Here is a 15,125-nt window from a genome sequence, read left to right as displayed (position 1 = left end):
AGTGTACCCCATGAGCCCCAGTGAAAAGGCAGTGTTGCGGGACTATTTGGACACTAACTTGGCGAGGGGCTTCATCCGCCCCTCCAAAGCTCCGTACTCCGCCCCCGCCTTTTTTGTCAAAAAGAAAACGGGTGACTTAAGACTGTGTATTGACTTTCGGAGGCTCAACGCTGTCACGCAGTCTAACGCTTACCCCCTCCCTCTCATTCCAGACCTGCTAGCACAATTGAAGGAGGGCCGGATTTTCACCAAACTGGATTTAGTGGAAGCCTATCACCGCATCCGCATAAAAGAGGGGGACGAACCAAAAACGGCTTTTTCGAGCTGTTTTGGCATGTTTGAGTATTTAGTCATGCCGTTCGGACTTTCTGGGGCTCCGAGTGTGTTCATGCAGTTAATCAATGAAGTGTTACATGATTTGTTGTTTCGGGGGGTGGTGGTATTTTTGGAAGATATACTCATTTATTCTGAAACCATGGAAGAGCATGTCCGGCTGGTGCGGGAGGTCCTCCAGCGGTTACGGGACCACAAGTTATATGCCAAAGTGTCTAAGTGTGAATTCCACCAGCCTTCCATTACCTTTCTAGGCTATGTAATCTCCCACCAGGGGTTGGAAATGGACCCCGGAAAGGTTCAGGCTGTGCGAGATTGGGAACCCCCTACTACGCGCAAGCAACTGCAGCAGTTCCTGGGGTTCGCCAACTTCTACCGCAATTTCATTCCCAACTTTGCGCAAGTGGCTCTTCCTCTCACTTCCCTTCTGCGCACTAAGGGAAAGGGTGCCAATGCCGCCTTGCCTTCGGCCCGACTGCAATGGTCCCCTCCCTGCCAACAGGCTTTCGAGGACTTGAAGCTACTCTTCTCGTCCGAACCGGTCCTGGCCCACCCGGACTGCACCAAACCGTTTGTGGTCCAGGTGGACGCATCCGATGTAGCTATGGGAGGGGCTCTCCTGCAGCGGGACGAAAGTGGCGCTTTAAAGCCATGCGCCTATTTCTCCAAGAAGTTTACCCAGTCCGAAATCAACTGGGCCATCTGGGAGAAAGAAGCCGCGGCAGTTAAGCACGCTCTCACTGTGTGGAGGCATTTTCTAGAGGGGGCAGAATTCCCGTTTGAAGTGTGTACTGATCACAAGAATCTGGAGGCTCTCAAAGGGGCTAGAAAGCTCAACGCCAAGCAAATACGTTGGGCCCAATTCTTTGCCAAATTTCGGTTCACCCTCAAACACGTGCCCGGGAAGGAAAACGCCCTAGCGGATGCTCTATCCCGACTGCCCCAGTATCGCAACGATTTTGACCGTCCTGTGGACTCTCTATTCACTCCTGAGCAAAGGGGAGAGATCCCGGGTTTGGCGGTCTCCACCCGGTCTCAAACCCGCCACCCCAGTGGTCCCTCGCTCAAGGGAATCCCGGAGGCTTTCCAGCAACGCCTCCGGGAAGCGTCCCTACAGGAAGCGGAGCAGCAGACGCTCCCTTCCGGTATGGAACAGCAAGAGTCCTGGTGGGTGCAGGAAGGGAAACTCTATGTCCCAGCCTCTCTTCGCAAGGAGGTTTTGGGACTGGTCCACGGAGCCAAGCTGGCCGGTCACTTTGGGTTTGTCAAAACGTTGCATTTGGTACGGCGGCAGTTCTGGTGGCCGGGCATGAGAGGGGATGTAGAATTGTACGTTCGCAGTTGTCCCATATGCGCCACTGCCAAAAACAGGGGGGGCAAAACCCCAGGGCTTCTGAAACCTCTGGAGATCCCCACCCGGCCATGGGAGGTGATCGCCATGGATTTCGTCACCGATCTACCCCCCAGCAGGGGCAAAACCGTACTGTGGGTTGTTACAGACCTCTTCTCCAAGCAGGTCCACTTTGTCCCCTGCGCTGGACTCCCGTCGGCGCAGGGGTTGGCCAAAATGTTTGTCACCCATGTCCTCAGGCTTCACTCGATCCCTAGGAAGGTCCTCTCCGACAGAGGGGCCCAGTTTGTTGCCAAATTCTGGCGGGCCTTCCTGAAGCTTATGGGGGTGGGGGAACAGGGTCTCTCGTCTGCCTACCACCCGCAAACGGATGGCCAAACCGAACGGGTGAATGCCGTGGTCGAGTGCTACCTCCGATGTTATGTCAATTACCATCAGGATGACTGGGTGGACCTGTTACCCTTCGCCGAATACGCATACAACAACGCCCCCCACTCCTCCACGGGGTTTAGTCCTTTCCGTGTGGTATACGGAACCGATTTCGGCCCTTTCGGTGCCGCCCCCGTCTCCCCCGAACTCGAGGCAGTGCCCGAGATGCAGGAATGGGTACAGGCGGTCAGTTCCACTTGGCCCTGGCTACAGAAGAACCTTGAACGGGCCAAGTGGAAATACAAGGAACAGGCTGACAAACACCGGTCACAGGGATGGGAACTCCGGGTGGGAGAACAGGTTTATCTTTCCACGAAAAATCTGCGTTCCCTCCGACCCTGTAAAAAACTCAGTGACCGTTATGTGGGCCCCTTCCCCATTACCCGGGTGATAAACGAGGTAACTGCGGAGCTGGATCTTCCCAAAACTCTTCGCGGGGTACACCCCGTTTTTCACATCAGTCTGCTCAAACCGTTCGTCTCCGCTCCCCAGTTCCACCCCCCTTCCAAGCCTGAAGTGCCCACTGTTGTGGGAGGGGATACCCACATGGAAGTATCCAAGGTCTTGGATTCCAAGTGGAAAAAGGGAAAGCTGTTTTACTTTGTACGGTGGAAACATCTAGGCGCTGCGCACGATGAATGGGTTGCAGCCCCCCATATGGCCGCCCCCCGGCTCGTACACGAATTCCATTGCGCTTATCCCGAGAAGCCTCGACCTCCCGAACTCGCGGGAGGGGGGCCTTAAGGGGGGCAGAATGTGAGGGCCATCTGGTTTTGGCTCTTATCTGTTTCTATCTCTACCCCTTTGAACTCGTACAAGCAGTTCGCACCTCTGTGTATCTTCCTGAGTCCCCCGCCTCGTCCTTCTTGCCCAGGTGCCACCTCTCCTCCCCTGCTGTGCTTTCTGCCTTCACTCCCTCGGGCCGAATCCGGCCTTGAAATGCAGATAGCCCTCACTGTCTCTCTAGGACTGTTTGATGTTTTATGCTGCACCGGTTTGCCTTGTAACCTCCCATGCCTCCCATGCGTGTGAACCTTCGTGCCCTGTAGTAGATAAATACTGTAACCCCGATAAGCTAGTCACTCGCAACTTTGTATCCATGAGCCTGTCTTCTCTACCTGAAGCCTTCAATAAATCTTTTGTTTCTGCATCCAAGTCTGAGCAATTGATTTGGCGAAGTTTGCCCAGCTAGGTTGGGGACTCTCACATTTGATTAAACACAATTAATTTGGAAATACGCTCTCTTTTTTTCATTTTGTTTTTGTCTCTAAGTACCAGTGAAAAGGAAATTATGAACAGATGTTTGGAACGGGGAATTAGGAAGAGAGTAGATGATACCGTTTGTCACTTTGTTCTTCAAGCAAGGTTCTTTTTAAGAGGGGGGGGGAGGAGATTGCATACCAAGCATGTTTTATTCCTTGGGGAAAACAGCATTTTAAGAGAGAATGGTTAATCAGATACTAAAACTAGTGTCCTCTGGTAGCTTATGTATGCCCTGAAAAGAAGTCAGTCAGATCTTAACACAATTTTGTCCTGCCCTGAGAGTGGTGGACAAAGCTCTCCTCCATTTTAGCCTCAAAACATTCCTGTGAGGTAGGTTAGGCTGAAAGAGAGGTGGACTGCAGTTCTAGCAGGCAGTTCTAGACCAGTACTTACTCCTAGATTGCCCCGACTCTCCATGCTACTCTGATGCACGTGTGCAACAAACCTTATTCTCAAGGAAATATGCGCTGGGGTGCAGAGTTTTGTCTCAAGAAGAGACAAAACTCTGCACCCCAGCGCATATTTCCTTGAGAATAAGGTTTGTTGCACACGTGCATCAGAGTAGCATGGTCTACAGCACCTCAGGCCGCAGGTGTGAGTGGCTGTTTGTATAAGGAACTCCATGTAACCAGAAAACTGGCGCAACAGAGCAAGTTTCTACTCTGTCTCTTTGCATGCTGTTTCCTATTTGCACTTTAATTTATTTATTTAGATTTTATTTATTTGTTTGTTTATTTAGATTTATATCCTGCTCTCTTCCCGGCCAAGGCCAGGCTCAGAGCGGCTAACCATCTTTAAGAACAATCCAACATATACTACATACAATCATAGAGTTGGAAGGGACCAGCAGGGTCATCTAGTCCAACCTCCCTGCACAATGCAAGAAATTGACAACTACCTCCCCCACACACACCCAGTGACCCCTACTCCATGCCCAGAAGATGGCCAAGATGCCCTCCCTCTCATGAACTGCCTAAGGTCATAGAATCAGCATTGCTGACAGATGGCCATCTAGCCTCTGCTTAAAAACCTCCAGGGAAGGAGCACTTAACACCTCCCGAGGAAGCCTGTTCCACTGAGGAACCGCTCCAACTGTTAGAAAATAATATACTGTGTCTCCCAGACTGTAACCACTATACCACATTGGCTCTCTTTATGATCCTTTATGATTTTTCTCCTCAAGTAGTGGACTGTGAGATGTTCAGCAGAAAGGCATGTTTGTGTAAAATGCCATCAAGTCACAGTGGACTTATGGCAACCCAGTAGGGTTTTCAAGGCAACAGAGGTTCAGAGGTGGTTTGCCATTGACTCCCTCTGCATAGCGACCCTGGACTTCCTTGGTGGTCTCCCATCTAAGTATTAGCCAGGACTGACCCTGGTTGGCTTCTGCGATCTGATGAGATCAGGCTAGCCTGGGCCATCCAGGTCATAGCAGAAAGGCATATATATGAATATTTTAAATAAATACCGTAAGTAGCGTGGTCTGTTCTACTACCTCCTTTCCCAGCGTGTGTGAATCCGTTCCTAAAGTCTCACTTCTTTCCGTGAAGATTATTAATTCTTACAGCCACCTGGTGGGGGCTACTTGGGAGCTATAAAAAGCTCAAGATCTGATTTTCCCACCCCCCACTCCCAAGTAACTGGACTCCGGTCTCTCTGTGTGATGATTCATTAGTCATTGTCTGGAAACTGCAGTTTAAGTCAGTCCTGAATGTTTTCACTGGGTAACTAGTTCTAACCACAGAGTTGTCTACCCTGATAATCCAGCCAACAGATTCCGTATTCTTGTGCTTTCTCAGCGGACACAACTTTTTTTAAACGTTTAATAATAAATTAGAAATTAATCACCTGATAATAAATTAAAAATTAATCACAGGAAAAGTCTGCATGGAAGGCTAGCATGGAAGGCCAGAGTCTGATCTGGAGAACCGGGTTTGATTCGCCAGTCCTCCACATGAGCAGCGGAGGCTAATCTGGTGAACTGGTTTGGTTTCCCCACTCCTACACACGAAGCCAGCTGGGTGACCTTGAACAAGTCACATTCTCTCAGCTTCACCTACCTGACATGGTGTCTGTTGGCGGAAGGGAAGGTGATTGTAAGCCGGTTTGCGTCTCCCTTAAGGGGTAGAGACAGTTGGCATATAAAAACCAGCTCTTCTTCTTTTGTTTTTGTGGTTTTTTAGATGGAAGTCCATTGTGTTCTTTCTCGGAAAATTGGAATCACATCCAGATTTAAAAGGAAACAGCTTCAGTATTTTGAGTGCACAATTTGCTGGGATAATGGGACCCTTTTGGGTTCTGCGTGGTGGCACACCCTCCCATTGTCCCCATCGATTGGACACAGTTCTGATTTTTGTGGTCCTAAGACCTGTCCCTAGGGAGGGAAGGTAGCATGGTATAGCCCAATCTCGTCAGACCTCGGAAGTTAAGCAGGGTCGGCCCTGGTTAGTATTTGGATGGGAGACCACCAAGGAATACCAGGGTTGCTGTGCAGAGGAAGGCACTGGCAAACCACCTCTGTAAGTCTCTTGCCATGAAAACCCCAAAAAGGGGTCACCATAAGTCAGCTGCGACTTGACGGCACTTTACACACACTCACAAGACCTGCCCCTATTTTTGCCAATGTGGTTGCAAGAGGGTTCCTTCAAGATCCACTCTACCCGTCTTTGTTTATTTTTTGTGGGTGGGTTCAGCATCTTGTCTGCAGTGCACATTTAGGGTTGCCAGGTCCCTCTTTGTCACCCGCAGGAGATTTTTGGGGCAGAGCCTGAGGAGGGCGGGGTTTGGGGAGGGGAGGCTCTTCGAGGCCATAGAGTCCAATGGCCAAAGCGGCCATTTTCTCCAGGTGAACTGATCTCTATCAGCTGGAGATCAGTTGTAATAGCAGGAGATCTCCAGCTATTACCTGGAGGTTGGCAACCCTAGTGCACATGAATATAACTGCATGTGGATGAACATTAGGGCACCAAGCATTGCACAGCCTCCCTTTCACCCTCCTCTACAGGTGCTCAGGTAGATTTGGGGCTGTGGTCGCATATTATTAGGTAATCGTTTCATGGTATGTTGGTTGTCACCTCTGTGAAATGGAGGCTGGTGGGTGTGGCAGGCTTAATTAGATTAGATAAGAACATAAGAATGTAAGAAAAGCCCTGCTGGATCGGACCAAGGCCCATCAAGTCCAGCAGTCTGTTCCCACAGTGGCCAACCAGGAAGCCCACAAACAAGACGACTGCAGCAGCACCATCCTGCCTGTGTTCCACAGCACCTAATATAATAGGCATGCTCCTCTGATTCTGCAGAGATGGTATTAGGTGCAAAATTAAGATACGCCCTTGGGCTAATGGGGTAGGGAAGCAAAAAAAAAAGGAGGGGCACCCTAGCTTTGAAAATGTATATGCCAGCAGTTAGATCCCTACTCAGCACTACTCAGAACACAAAGTCTGTTGAAAGGCAGAGAAAAAAGAAGATGGTGACAGTCTTGGATTAAAAAACAACAACCCAGATTACTCACATACACACACCCTTTTTTGGGTAGGGGGATTGAACATCTAGCCTAAATAAGAGTTTTGCAGATTTTGAAATCTTGCTCATAACAACTCATTGACACCAGCAGATCCTAATAAAAAAGTATTGCAGAAGTTTTTGGGGGAGGGTTGGACATTTTTGGGAGGGGCGGTGCAACTGCTTTGCATACAGTGGGCCCCACGTTCGATCCTTATCCTCTGCCATTAAAAGGTTCTGGTGGTGTATGTGTTATGAGCCATCCAGTTGTTTCCAATTTACTGCAATCCTATGAATTAGTTACCTCCAAAATAGCCTGTTGTTCAAGCCTCGCTCAGGTCTTGCAAACTGAAGGACGTGGCTTCCTTGATTGAGTCAATCCATCTCACCTCTTTTCCTGTGACTTTTCCTAGCATTATTGTCTTTTCCAGCATCTCTTGTCTTCAGGGGATAGGTAGATGATGTGAAAGATCTTTGCTCAGACCTGTTCTCCGCAGTCTTTGCTCAAACGTTATTGCTGCAGGTAGTGTCCAAATCATAATATATAATTTGACAGATCCTCCTGGTGAAGCGTATGCAAACGTGTAGGGTGTCTCAAAGAGAATTAAGATTAATTCTCTCACTGCCCCAGTTGTCTCTAGTTTTTGCCAATTCAGTGTAAGGCAGCTTCATCTGTGGTGTTCTAGACCTGCAATTCTAGTCTGTTTTGCAAAGATTGCGCCTATTTTACCGATGGGCAACTGAGGCTCAGATTCAGCCCAAGGTCCCTCTCTCGGCAAGGATCTGAAACTGCCTCCCCTCGCTGGACCATTCTGTCAGGGTTCCATCCTGTGTCTCTGCTCTGAATGAAAGCCGAGGGATTTTTTGAATCGTCCGTGTTCTCTGAAACACAGTGACAGATCCCATTCCGCAGATCTCTTCCTTTTGACAACTTCACCCTCCCCCTCCTGTTCCCCCCTTTTCTATAACAAGCCAGCAAAATCAGTGAAGTCCGTGACAGCTGGGAAGATGTTATAATTCATTGTTTCTGTTGTCACTCGCTTCAGCTGGATCATTAGAAGAAAAAGGGAAAGAAAAGCCACTTCGCAGCTTGGGAAATGGCAAAGAGAGAGAGAGAGAGAGCGCAGCGGACAGCCCGGAATCACCACACATGTCTATTGATTATGAGATTTGTATACCACTTTCCGACACTGATATTCCAGTATTAACATTCTCAAAGGGACTTTTGTTTTATCTTTGGGCGAAAACGCACGGTCGCTTTATCCGCCTTTGATCCTTGTTTCAGCCAGGATTCAGCCAGGATCCAACGCATGCGTTTCGCCTAATGTGCGTTCGATCCTGGCTAAAACAGGGATTAAAGGAGGATAAAGCGACCGTGCGTTTTCTCCCTCTGAATCAAGCAAAACATCATAAAACATAACATCTAATAACGAACGAGCATAAATCAGAACACGGTGTGAATGGAGTTACCTGTGAAGCAGGCTTTCAGCTAGAGGTGGGTCTAGGCAGGATGCTGTGGCTTAGTGGCGGAGCATCTGCTTGGCATGCGGAAGGTCCCAGGTTCAATCCCCGGCACCTCCAGTTAAAGGGACTAGGCAAGTAGGTGATGGGAAAGACCCCTGCCTGAGACCCTGGAGAGCCGCTGCCGGTCTGAGTAGACGGCACAGACTTTAATGGACCAAGGGTCTAATTCAGTATAAGGCAGCTTCGTGTGTTCATGTGTCCCCTCCTTCCCTCTGGTCTCAGCAGCGGCAGGTGGAAGCGGATGGTTGAGTGTGAGGAATTTCTGTGCTCTGAAGATCTGTAGGGGGGAAACGGTCTCTCCAACTATGCAAATGTTTCTAAAGTATGCTGGTGTGTTTAAAATACATAAACTGAAGGTACTAGTTAGGCTTCATACATCTGAAAAGAAATGTTTTGAAAAAACAATTAGTAGTTTTGATCGTGGAAATCCCAGCATCTCGGCTGCTTTGTTCAGAGCTTCAGTTGCCATTGATTGGAAAGGGTTGGTGAAGAACTGGGTTTGATTCCCTATTCCTCCATATGAGTGGCAGACGCTAATCCGGTTAACTGGATTTGCTTCCCTGCTCCTACACATGAAGTCAGCTGGGTGACCTTGGGCTAGTCACAGCTCTCTCAGCTCCATGTAACTCACAGGGTGTCTGCTGTGGGGAGGGGAAGGGAAGGTGAATGTAAGCTGGTTTCATAGAATCATAGAGTTGGAAGGGACCACCATGGTCATCTATGGTTTGATTCTTCCTTAAGTGGTAGAGAAAGTCAGCATATAAAAACCAACTCTTCTTCTCCACCTTTCCACTGACAGTGTCAGGTCCCAAGGTGGGTATTAATGACAACATACTGTACAAAAATAATCATCTATTAAGATAACTGAAAGACATAATTATACAAAAAAAAGCCTGACCCTATACACTTGTAGGGGACCATTCAAAAATGCCATCTTGAAGTCAGTTCATTCACGTTCCTGTGTATGCTAGGCTCAAAATTGGCTTCTCTCAAAAAGGGTTTGTTTACAGGGGCAACGATGCCATCTCTCCCACATGCTTGTAAATTTTTGCAATATATATATATATATATACTTGGCTTAATTTTGTTATTTTCTCCTCCTGTTTCCCCTATTTGTAGATAAACATGTGAAGTGGAACTCCAAGCCCCAGGGCTCTACCAGCACTGTATTTTCTCTGTGAGGCTGTGCATCTGGGGGATGTTTGGTTCTGCTTGTGCTCTTCTCTGCCCAGCGGTCCATGTGGGACCACTAACTTGACTGTGTTGTGGAGAAGCAGCCAGAGAATGAAACTGATCCAGAGCTGATGCTCAACAAGTGATGCCCTGCAGAACATAGGTGTTCAGTGCAACGTGTTTGAAAGCCAAAGAAACAACCTATCCTGGCGAGGCGCTCACAGACAGAGAGCTCGAGAGAGGGAGAGAGAGCGCTGTCTTCTTCCCTCTAGTTGCTGGTATCACCGTCGTAGACCAATAGAAACGCTGTGCACTACTTGCTCTCAGCCACTGGGCTTGAAGATTTAAGGACTACAATGGATGAGAATGTGTTCAGTGTGCAGCAGATTCAGCCCAATGTCATCTCGGTGAGGCTTTTCAAGCGCAAGGTTGGGGGTCTCGGGTTCCTTGTGAAGGAACGTATCAACAAACCACCGGTGATCATCTCAGACCTGATCCGAGGAGGGGCAGCCGAACAAAGTGGCCTTATTCAGAGAGGGGACATTATTCTAGCAGTCAATGGAAGGCCTTTGGTGGATATGAACTATGGAAACGCTCTGGAGGTCCTGAGGAGCGTCACCTCGGAAACCTACGTTGTTCTCATCTTGAGAGGCCCGGAAGGTTTCACCACTCATTTAGAGACTACCTTCACTGGCGACGGGACACCAAAGACTGTCCGAGTCACCCGGCCCTTGTGTACGACCCCGACTTCGGTTGACTTGCCGTCCAGTCCGAGCATCCTCACCAAAGATCAGCAGCAAGGGGCGGACCTCGCTACAATGGGTGGTTCCGTCAGTTCTCGATGTGCCCGAGAGAATGGGCAGGGAGACGAGTCTTTGGTGCATGTCAACGGTGTGGTTTCTGGCACCGTTGCAGTGGACTCCCTGAAAGGTAACAGCGACGACATTTCTGAGCGTTGCCTGAATGGTAGTGTTGAAAACAGTGAACTGTTAAAAGAGATCGAGCCGGTCCTGGACCTTCTGAAGAACAACAGCAAGGAACTCAACAGAGAAGCGCAATCCAAGATGGACAAACGAGATGTGGAGGTTCAGGTGGACGGGTAGGTGTCTGCATGAAATGTTTTTGTGCGGTGCAACCTTTCTTTTGTAGAGTAGCAGATAGAGAGAATGGCATTCAAAATAATCTTGATAAAGCTCTCTTTCAAATGCAGGTAGACTTAATGGGAATGGCAGTGTCATTGTGGAAATAACTGCTAAAAGTAAGCAGTAATCTGGGCTTTGAACCCAAGACCCCAAAGAAGGAAGCATAGAATCAATCAGGACCGCTGACTGGTTAATGCTGATTCAGTCAACTAAAATTCTTCATTTTACCTACAGAATTGGATTGTAATCAATCAGTGTACGTTTGAAAATGTATTTAATTGTGTGTGCTCCAACTCTTTCCTGTTTACTAGGCATAGCCCCTGTTTACTGATCCTCATCTCTGGTGAATCATCGTCCTGTTTTGCTCCCTGTATTTGCCTTTTGGGAATGCCTTGTTAAAATGTGGTTAGTGTGACTTGCTACAGTTGTCATGCTTCCGAGTTCAACATCTTCCCTGGGGGGTCTCTAGCAATTAAATCTCTCTGTGGGGTACGTTTTTGCGTATGCGCGTCTTGTCTCTAATGTACATGTGTGCAAAATGCTCATGTGTGACTATCAAGGCGCAGTGTGGCACACGGATTATTTCTCACGCTGGTGAGGTTCCTTGTGAACTTTTTGATAAGAGATGTATGGAACAAATCTAGATTTTCCCTTTAACCCCGGCATGTCTTTAACTTAAACAACAAAGACTTTCTTGGCTTTTAAAACAGGCAGTTGCCAAGCCAATTAGTATAGTATATAGTGGGTTGAACAAAACCTTTGGCAACGTTTAAAGGAGGAGGAAGGCGGGGTGAGGGCAATCCTTAATATGAGAACAGGGATATTATAAGGCAGCCCCTATTTTCATGTGTGACACATTGGAGAGGATGCAGTTGTTGATAACTTTACTTCATTTTGTAAATGGCTTTGAAAAGTCTACAACCAAGTCAGGGTATGACAATCTGGTAAATAAGATAAGAAATAAATAAAAAAATTGTGTTGTCAAACCTAGATACATGTCCCTTTGGGGGCATGCTGGGCTGCATAAAATTGACACACAATTTATGAAGTAAAAGTTACTATTGAGACTTGGTGTTAGGTGGCCATCTTTAACAGTTCTGTTTAATTCGCTGTTATACAACAGAACTAAAATGGCGGCTGCAAAAGGACAAATGGTCCCTTAGCATGCAGGCTCGCTAAATTTTCCTTTACCAGTTAAAATTGGCCCCTATTGATGTGGCTCTATTAGTTGGCGGATCTACCATTTTGAAGCCTGAAAGGTGAGGTGAAGGAGAACTGCTGTGGTATGGCACCTCAAGGAGACCTGGGTTAAAATCCCCACTCTGCCTTGAAGCTCACCCTAAGCCAGTCACTTGCTCTCAGTTTAATTGACCTCATGGGATTGTAATGAGAATAAAATGGGAGATGGAAGATCCTGAGCTCCTTGGATGAAGGGCGGGATGAAAAGCATGAGATAAGCAGAGGGGAGTGAAGAACTGCATGAAAGACCATCTCTACAAAGTACCACTCTCTGGGAGCGTGCAGAGTGCTTTCCAGCTCATCTTCCTGCACTTCTGACCCAACCTAGGCCCTCAAAACATTTCAAAGAGCAGAAGCTGCTAGAACTTTAAAAAGAGGGCTGAAAACCACAAGACTTGATAACTGTGCATAGTAAAGGCTTCCAAAGATGCCTGTCTGATACTTTCCTGTCCCAGTCAAGGAACCCTGCTTGTGAAAGGCAAACAGCCTGGTAGGTAGTGTGGGAATAGTGCAAAAAAAGGGGGGAAAGTTAAAATTAAAATTAGAAATGTACACGACATTTTAAAAGGTCAAAAGCAGAAATCTTCTAAACGTAGCAGTAAATGGTTTTTTTAAAATGCAATTTTATCTTCCGCTAAGTAGCTTCCATAACCACTAACTACAGAGCCAACTTTGTACGTGAGTGTATGTGTGTGTGTGCGTGTGTGTGTGCGTGTGTGTAAAGGCCCAACTTTTGTGACCCTGGCAAGGGGCTTTCAAGGCTCGTAAGAAGCAGAGGTGGTTTGCCATTGCCTTCCTCTGCTAGGGTTGCCAGGTTCCTCTTCGCCACCAGCAGGAGAGTTTTGGGGCAGAGCCTGAGGAGGGGAGGAACTTCAATGCCATAGAGTCCAGTTGCCAAAGCGGCCGTTTTCTCCAGGGGAACTGATCTCTATCGGCTGGAGATCAGTTGTAATAGCAGGAGATCTCCAGCCGCTACCTGGAGGTTGGCAACCCTATCCTCTGCAGAGTCTTCCTTGGTTGTATCCCTTCCAAGTACCAACACTGCTTAGCTTCTGAGATCTGATATTGGGCTATGCCAAGCCATCTTCCCTCCCTTTATACATTTAGGTGGGTTGAAATCTTACATTTAAGATAGACTGGACAGTATGTTGTTTTGGCCAATGAGAAAGATTTAAGAGGGAATACGGGGGAAGAGTGTTAAGCTGCAGTACTGCAGTCAAAAGCTCTGCTCACGACCTAAGTTCAATCCCGACAGAAGTCGGTTTCAGGTAGCCGGCTCAAGGTTGACTCAGCCTTCCATCCTTCCGAGGTCGGTAAAATGAGGTTATAGACTCAAGGTTATAGACGAGAGTGTCAGACAAAGGAGTACAACATATTTCACATACCAGTAAGGTTTTCTGACCAATTGGGGAAAGGCCTTGGAAGCTCACTGCGGGACCTTGGGACCTGAACTCCAAGCCTAACCTACTTCGCAGGGCTGTTGTGAGGATCAGACGGGGAGAGGAAGGCCACGTGCCCTGCCCTGGGTTCCTTGGAGGAAGGTTGGGATAAAATGAGAGAGTCTCAAAATAGAATTTGAAAGAACCTGGCCAAGGTTTGGAGGGCAATTAGAGAAAACAATACAAAAAAACAAACAAAATTTCTATAGCTGAGGGCCGTTTCTCATGACACTCCCAGATCAGGAGAGAGAGACATTTAGTACGTGCCTAAAGCTGTACGCAGTGGCTACTCATCTCTTTTAAGAAACTGAACAAAGCCACGGTATTCACGGCGACGGGAACATATTGTTTTTAAAAAAGAGAAAAGATCACGCACGATTCCAGTGTTACTTTTAGATGGGTTTGCAGAGTGGATCTGTAACACATAACCCGTTAAAAGCATAATGTGCAAAGCGTACCTGAGGATCAAAACAACAAAGCAAAATGAACCCTTTCGTGACACTGAAAATCCTGGCATCGCAACTGATCATATCGGGTGACATTTTTAACATATTTGCTTTCCCCCATTGTAGGGTAGGTAGGTTGATATTGTGCGAGAGAGAGGAAGGGAGGGAGAATCCTCATGGATCTACTTGTAATGTGCAGTTCCACCTTGTGTGTGTGCGTGTAAAGTGCCGTCAAGTCGCAGCAGACTTATGGCGAGCCCTTATGGGGTTTTCATGGCAAGAGACTAACAGAGGTGGTTTGCCAGTGCCTTCCTCTGCATAGAGACCCTGGTATTCCTTGGTGGTCTCCCATCCAAATGCTAACCAGGGCCAACCCTGCTTAGCTTCCGAGATCTGATGCGATCAGGCTATACCATGCTGCCTTCCCTCTCCAGTTCCATGTTAGCCACCACAATATCTTCAGCCTTTCAGAGGTAGGTGTCCTTCCTGGATATCATCTACAGATAGGTATTAGCACTGTCCAAGCGGACTGATAGCCCAGCCTGGCCTGGCCTTGTCAGAGCTTTTAGTCTAAGCAGGGTCAGCCACAGATAATACGTTAGTACTTGTGTGGGAGACCACCAAGGAAGACGTGTGTTGCTACACAGAGGAAGGCAACCCCATAAACATAGTCTGCCTAGTAAATGTCGGGATGTGGCCTCACCCCGTGGGTCAGTAATGACCCGATACTTGCACAGGGGACTGTGTGTGTGTGTTAAGTGCCGTCAAGCGGCTTCCGACTCATGGCGACCCTATGAATGAAAGTCCTCCAAAATGTCCTATCTTTGACAGCCTTGCTCAGATCCTGCAAATTGAAGGCTGTGGCTTCCTTTATTGAGTCAATCCATCTCTTGTTGGGTCTTCCTCTTTTCCTGCTGCCCTCAACTTTTCCTAGCATGACTGTTTTTTCCAGTGACTCTTGTTGTCTCATGACGTGACCAAAATACGACAGCCTCAGTTTAGTCATTTTAGCTTCTAGGGTCAGTCGAGGCTTGATTTGATCTATAATCCACTGATTTGTTTTGGCAGTCCACAGAATCCGTAACACTCTCCTCCAACACCACATTTCAAAAGAATCTATTTTCTTCCTATCAGCTTTCTTCCTATTAGCACAGGGGACTACCTTTACCTTTTATAACAATCTGTACCAGCTTCCCTGAACTCCCAGCTTTCCCCCCCCCCTTTTAAGTCCTTTTGTTATGGAGATGTGTTAATAATTGGCTAAGAGCCCCACATAATCGATTAA

General features: G+C 47.7%; 1 protein-coding gene across 1 annotated transcript in view; it reads left to right on the top strand.

The window, feature by feature from the left end:
* The first annotated feature begins 9,923 nt into the window (after positions 1 to 9,923).
* NOS1 (nitric oxide synthase 1) overlaps positions 9,924 to 15,125 on the top strand; it is a 92,486-nt gene continuing 87,284 nt past the window's right edge. Inside the window, exon 1 of the mRNA XM_056859788.1 lies at positions 9,924 to 10,673. Coding sequence (XP_056715766.1) covers positions 9,931 to 10,673 — 743 coding nt within the window. The 5' untranslated portion in view covers positions 9,924 to 9,930. The remainder of the gene's footprint in view (positions 10,674 to 15,125) is intronic.

This window comes from Euleptes europaea, chromosome 13 (assembly GCF_029931775.1).
Source record: "Euleptes europaea isolate rEulEur1 chromosome 13, rEulEur1.hap1, whole genome shotgun sequence".
Taxonomy (NCBI): Eukaryota; Metazoa; Chordata; class Lepidosauria; order Squamata; family Sphaerodactylidae; genus Euleptes; species Euleptes europaea.
This window is presented reverse-complemented; position numbering and strand designations above follow the sequence as displayed.